This window comes from Geospiza fortis, unplaced genomic scaffold, assembly GCF_000277835.1.
Source record: "Geospiza fortis unplaced genomic scaffold, GeoFor_1.0 scaffold408, whole genome shotgun sequence".
NCBI lineage: Eukaryota > Metazoa > Chordata > Aves > Passeriformes > Thraupidae > Geospiza > Geospiza fortis.
Window position 1 is genome coordinate 1,331,667 of NW_005054330.1, and position 6,915 is coordinate 1,338,581.

At 41.3% G+C, this 6,915-nt stretch overlaps 2 protein-coding genes across 2 annotated transcripts in view; both read left to right on the forward strand.

Annotated features, from left to right (window-relative positions):
• Window positions 1–59: 59 nt before the first annotated feature.
• On the forward strand, window positions 60–6,825 carry LOC115947913 (E1A-binding protein p400-like; the record flags this gene model as incomplete). Its single annotated transcript, XM_031057463.1, has 7 exons — window positions 60–272; window positions 567–762; window positions 1,073–1,203; window positions 1,591–1,758; window positions 2,455–2,532; window positions 4,323–4,385; window positions 4,470–6,825. Coding segments are annotated over 7 exons (975 nt in total), but the record flags the coding sequence as incomplete, so codon positions are not given.
• Window positions 5,671–6,915, forward strand: part of NOC4L (nucleolar complex associated 4 homolog) — a 9,547-nt gene continuing 8,302 nt past the window's right edge. Inside the window, 1 exon segment of the mRNA XM_031057464.1 lies at window positions 5,671–5,682. Coding sequence (XP_030913324.1) covers window positions 5,671–5,682 — 12 coding nt within the window.

Sequence of the window (6,915 nt, forward strand, 5' to 3'; positions counted from 1 at the left end):
TGCATCTCCATTTTTCTCCTGTGATGTAAACCACTGGAAATGATGGAGGTGTTTGATTTTTGCAGGAGCAACTGATCAAGTTGCAGAAGCAGAAGCTGCAGCTCCCCCAGCAGCAGGCAGCACAGCAGACACAGCAAGGGGCACAGCAGCAAACAGCACAAGTACAAGTGCAGCAGCAGCAGCAAACCCAGCAGCTCACTGCTGTGACAGCCCCTCGTCCTGGTGCTGTCCTCACGGGCACCACGGTCACCAACCTGCAAGTGGCACGCCTGGTGAGTTGCCTTTGACTTGGCAAAAACTGTCTCAAGCATCTCACTCCTGGCTGGTTTAAATGGTTTAAATGAACACTCACAAGTGCCCTTTGCATTGCTCTGGCAGTTCAGAAGGAACAGCTGTAACATAAATAGCTTTATATTGTATTTACCCATTGATACCTTCTCTGAATTGTGTCACTGTACAGGAGCCATTACATTTAGAAACATTTACAGCTATCACTTTATAATCACCTGTTCTATGCCGCAAATCTTTCTGTGCTGGTACAATAATCTTCATTCCTTACTGCTTAGACTCGTGTTCCTGCTTCCCAGCTCCAAGCACAAGGACAGATCCAGGCCCAGACTCCACAAGCAGCACAGGTTGCTCTGGCAAAGCCTCCAGTGGTGTCTGTTCCAGCTGCTGTTGTGTCATCTGCAGGAGTCACCACACTCCCTGTGACTGTGGCAGGCATTAGTGTTGCCATTGGGCAGCCACAGAAAGCAGCAGGTATGTGGATGCAAGTTGGAAATAGGAAGAATTGTATTTCATAGCAGTCTCCTATAGTATAGACAATTTTTTCTTGTAGGAAAATTGTTGTTGGAACAAAAAATTAGCTTACTTGTGCCCTTGGATAAGAAATTTTCTTTACTGTCAAAGTCATGTCTTATTCCCATTAAAATCAGTGGGTTGTTAGTGCTTAAAGCTGTGCAAATGTATAAATCTCTAAAAGTAGAATCTGTGTGTGCAAGCTGTGATTAATGGTACAAAGCAATAAACTGAAGACTGTTATGGTTCTAATTATTTCTGTAATTTTCAGGAGGCCAGACCGTAGTTGCACAGCCACTGCATGTCCAGCAGCTGCTGAAACTCAAGCACCACCAAGCAGCACAGCAGCAGAAGGCCATCCAACCCCAGGTTGCACAGGGACAAGCTACTGTGCAGCAAAAGGTACCATTGTCTGTTCTCTATTAACTTGTGCAGTGGTTCTGGATGACCAGGACACCCCTAGAGAGTCAGTCAGGATTTCTAGGGGTGAATCTTAGGTATATCTGGAGAGAACAGGTTCTCAGGTGTTTAATTCTTTTTCTGTAAAGTGGTTGATTGGTAGTTTTTAGTAAGTGTATTGTTGTGTGAGTGTTGTGTGTAAGAGAGAAACTTTTCATTAAATACTTTAATTCTGAATACTTGTGTAAATGCATGCAGGCTTCCATCTAGTGCTCATTTTTTTATTGCCTTTTTTTTCAATAATTAAATGTAATTAATCTTTTTTCCCCACATACCTGTTCTTTAAAATACACTTCAATAGTCATTGATGCCTTTTTTTCTCTTGTGCAGATAAATGCTCAACAGGTCACAGTCCAGACCCAACAGCAGACTTCACAGCAGCAAAAAGTAACTTATGCTACACAGCCTGCCATTAAAACCCAGTTCTTAACAACTCCAATTTCCCAAACCCAGAAACCAGGTGGAACCCAGCAAGTGCAGGCCCAGATTCAGGTACAGGTAACACAGGTTTACACCTTTAAATGTATTGGGACTGGAGAATTGTAAAGACAACAGGTGAGGTAGAATTCAGCACCCACGCATTTTAATTCTAGTCACATGTTCATTTAAATTGACTTTTTCATAAAATTCACTGGTGCTGCATATGTGGCCTTACAGCAAGTCAGAGCAACTGTGGGCTGCAAGTTTGCCTTTCTTCTTTGAAACAAAATAATTGAGTCACTCCTTTTTATTAGGCAAGGGATTCCATACTCTGTTTACTAAAGAAATTTCAGCCAGTTTTTCCTGTTTCTGGTGCTGCCTCAGAGCCTAATCTTTGGCAGCCAAGAGTTGGTGACAACTCAAATACTTTCTTTTCTGCATAACTGGATCAGCCTAACCAAGGAAAAAGAAGGGGGTTAGGAATTGGAAGCCTTACTCTTTCAAAAGTATATCCCAGATAATGGAACCTGTTAGAACTCATGTGCTTCCTTCAGTTTTATAGGTAGTCAGGATGAAATGACTGTGTTGTAGTTAAAAATTAAAATATTTATCTTCTTCCCCTAGCTAAGTTCTATTCACAGATTTAAATGTAATAAACATTCAACCTCACTGAAAATGCCAAGCTGCAACTTACCATTAACAGGCCTTGGTGTTTTGCTGCTATCAGCAGCTTTTTATTTTGATCCAATCTTTTTTTATTTCATATCACTACAGGTTGCAAAACTCCCACAAGTGGTCCAGCAACAGGCTACTGTTGCCAACATTCAGCAGATGGTTTCAGTTTCCCAACAGGTAGGTTTTGCTCTCGTCAAATATAGCACTGCAAACATGATCTTTAGAAAAGCTCATTTTTTGGAATGTGTGTGCTTTTCACCTTATGTGTGGCATAGGTAGTATTTTTGAAGAATATAGCAAGTGCCTTTCTATAAAAATAAATCTTGAATACTGAATCAGCTGAGGTTTATTCTCTGGTCTAAAACTTTCATAGATGTAGCAATGTTTGTTCATCACTGTAGATAAACTGAAAACAGATTTTTAAAAGTGTTTTCTAGAGCTGAAAGGATGTTTAAAAATTGGTTTCTGGTGATGTATAGTCAATATAGCAAATAATTGAACTAATGAGCACCATCTGAGCTTTTTCCACAAAAATTAGGACAAATTGAAGGTTACAGGTTGTTTTGTTTCAGTTCACAGAGCTGTGCCAAGTGCTCTGTAGAAGGCAGAATGGTGTCGTGGCTGTTCCAAATGTGTGCTGGTAACAGACAGGGCTTGGGCAGGAGAAGCTCAGGTGATTTGATTCTCCTCCCCTAAGGACCAGGCAGTTTAATTATCACTGTTTAGAACAGTGTCATCCAGATCATTAGCAACAGGCCTAACTTAGGCAGTTGATTGGCAGGAATTATTTAACTTTGGAGGGTGGATGAAGTTCTTGCATTTGGTGCACAAAAATCTGGGCCAGTCAGTTCTTAATCTGCCACAGTTCACAGTGCAGTGTTTTAGTGCAGAATAAAATCTGTGACTGTTTATCTCCAAATGGTGATAAAGTGGTGCAAGCTGTCTGATAACCACCTCAGATGTGAATGCTTCAAGGGCAAAGTAGACAGCAGGAAGCAGAAACCTCATCAGTCAACATAACTTGAGTTGCCCTCTGTAGTCAGGAAGAGCTCCTAAATAATTTTCAAAAGTCATCAATGGTGGCATAACTCTGACTTGGAGTCTGTGGCAAAAGGAGAAACAATTTCCCTCCCATGTACACCAGTGACTTCAGTGGCAGTAGGTTTAGGCCATGGTAAGTATTTTTTAAACTATGGTCTTTATGTGTATGTGGCATTCTTTTTATCTGCAATTTTAGTGCTTCCCACAGGAATCCTTTTGGATCATTCGAGAGTTAATTTTTCCTCTGCAGAAGTCCTTGTAGCTTTGTTTGGCTTCTGCATCTGACAAAGGCAGCTGAAGCTGTTCAGTTTTCATTACCTTGTCCTCTGAACAAGATGTTGATTTTTTTTTTATTCCCTTGCTCTGGGTATAGCTATGAAAATTAGATGTCTGGATGGAGTTCAAGCTATTCTGCCATAAATTGGCAATAGAGACTGGCAGCTGTAGTCTGAAAGGGAAATGGCAGAGACTGGTGGGCAGCCTCAGTGGCTGTATTTATTGTCACAATATGGGTGCAGAGTCAGCATTTTAACCTCTTTGGTCCTCTGGCTGTCCCTCTGTTCTTTTCCCTGCTCCTTCACTTCTGCAGTACAGGAATTTTCCTACATATCTGGTAAGGTTTTTGTACCTTTCATCTGCCTTCTGAATATATCTGAGGGCATGTGCTTGGATTTGCACTGCAGAGACCAGAGTTACAGGCACTTTGGCTCCTAGTTCTGATTTATAAGGCTATAGAAAATGTGACAGGATAGTGTTTCTCAGTGAAACCACAGAGCCTCCGTTCCCAGAATCATTGTCTGAGATGTTTGTCAGTTAAGAGAGCAAATACCTAAGGAAGCAGGATTCCTTCTGTAGAGCAGAAATGTGAGGACTGCTCAGTTTAATGCCAAACCATTTTGTAATTGCCTTTTCCTCCTGATGTGCAGGTACAAGCTCAGCCCCAAACCGTGACCCTTTCTCAGACGACAGCAGGACAACAGCAGGTTCAGGTGATCCCTGCAACCACTGCTACTGCTCAGGTGGTGCAGCAGAAGCTGATCCAGCAGCAGGTTGTGACCACAGCATCTCCCCAGGTTCAGGCTCCAGGTGTACAGAACCCAGCCCAGACACCAGCAACACCTGAAGCCCAGAGTCAGCAAGCAAAAGTACAGATGAGGACGCCGACTGTCAGATTAAAGGCACCTACTAAACCAAGTTGAACTATTGCAATAACAGAGAAACACAGTATTTGTGTTTGCTGAGACAAGTGAGAAGCTACTCCAAACATCCAAATGAAGACAAAACACCTCTATTTTTTTTTTTTTTTTGTAGCAGAAGGTTTCTTGCTGGTGAACATTTAAACATGAAAACTCACATGTAACTTCAGTGTATTAGCAACTGTTTAGCACTCAAACTCTGTACAAGATGCATTCTGCCTGTGTTCTCTGTGCTCATTTAAACCACATAAAGCAAGCATTACTTAGGTTGAAATTCTGCCCAGCTTCTCAAAAGTGAAATGGTGATCTGCCATAAATGTCAGTAAAATCCATCTGTGTTAGAATACCACACCTGCCTGTGGCCATGTGCAGCTCCTTGCTGTAGTTCAGTGTGTGCTCAGTACCCACAGTGAAGGCACACAAAAGACCAGGTGTAGTTGATACAGCACAGTATTTTCCATCTGTACAAAAGCTCTGTGTTGTTCTTCCCTGTGGTAAACACCCCTGGAAGATCTAACACAGGCTTGAAGTGCTCCCTGCAAAGTTTAGCCAATAAATGTGAAAACCTGTAAGTATATGTAATTAAAAAGGAAAAAAAAAAAAAGGTTTCATTCTCCATTTTTGTAAGTCTTTTAAAATGTTTGTTAGTAGTTTTTGTGTACAGTTTACTGAATCACCCAACCTGTGTGCTCATTCTCGTATTTCACTTTAAAATAATGGATATTTTAGGCATGAGCTGAGTAAATACTGTGTTGATAGTAAATGTGTATTAAAGTGTAGCCCATTTTTTTTTGTAAAAGAATTGTTCAGTAGATGCAGCTAAACAGATGATCCATAGCTGTTTCTCTTGGGACTTCTGTCACAAAAAATCTCCAGCTGATAAAATCTAATCTCTCAGTTTCATTCTGCTCTTGCAACATGTTTAAATGTTCAGTACTTTTTACACGGCTTTCAGCTTCGGGGGTGGGGGGCTGGGGGAAAGGGAGAATAGTGAAATTAAATCTAAGACTTAATTCTTCAACTGTGTAAAGAGTAAGATCTAACTTTTGTACTATTCTTTTACTAAAGCTAACAATGAATGTATCTTCAGGTGGGTATTTTGGATGTGAATAGAGCGTGGCCTCTTCCTCCAAATCAGTTTGCCTTATTGTTATGGAGAAAAAAAAAAAGCAAAAAGCTGCATAGAACTGTGGGGGGTTTCTTTACTTTTCTTGCATACAATGAATAACAGACTTTGCAAACAGCACTGAGTAAGGAATCAAAAAGCCCATAGTGGCTTGAAGGGATTTATTTTACTTTGGCCATAAAACTGCACAACATGTAAAATCCAGACAAAATTACAACATTCCTTTTCTGAGATGGTTTTAAAATTATTTTTTCATTCTGTGATCTTTTTACTCTTTTAGGAAAGGAGCCTATTTAAGGGCAAGGAAAGCATCTATTTTGTTTTTACCTCTGTATGTCCACACTTGTTGGTACCTGGCAATCCACATGGCTTAAACAAGAAAGAATTCTCAGCCAGCTCCTCTGTGTTAGTTGGGATAGGTACAGCCAATTCTGTTCAGATCACAAATGTAACATTGGCTCAGGCAGTCTGATTTTTTTATTTTATAACTCTTTTTTCCTGCATACTTTTTTCTTGGACCCTCAGGTGTACAAATACAAGGGCATTTTGGGTTTTTTAAAGCTGTTTTTGCATGCAGTAGTATTCCCCTGACCCTGCTAACCCCTGGCGTGTGCCATCCCCTAAACTTCACTGCCAGCCAGGGAGCTGGCACTGCTGACAGCAGAATAGTTTAAAATGCAAAGCAGATGCAGTGGTAATGGATAGTGACACTGTGTACAGTATAGCCTTGCTCATCCAAAAATATTGCTTAGGTAGCCCCAGTTTTACTTTTAAGTGTTTAGCTTTTATGATGTGCATGAAGGTCGGGGTGGGGGGGAACAGTTCCAGCAGTGGGAGAGCTGTTGGCTATGTCGTTGTGCTGGTCTGATTTGGTGTCTAAAGAGGCGATTGTTTCTTGTTTAGGTCAGTTGATGAAGATAAAAAGTCACCATTATTTTTTTTTCCTTCTAATTATTTTTTTTCTTCCTTTCGATGTGTCTTTCTCCCAGGAGTGTGTTAGGAAGTCAACCTGTACATAAGTGATGAACATTTGTACTCGCCCCAGTAGGATGATAAGGAATAGTGCTGTATCCTACCTGAAGGTGTAATAAAGTGTACATTTTTATACCGCCGCCTCGCCCTGCCTTCTGTACCGGGGCGGGTTACCGGAGGGGCGGTGTGGGTGGCGGGACGGACCGATCCCCGTCCCGGTCCCGA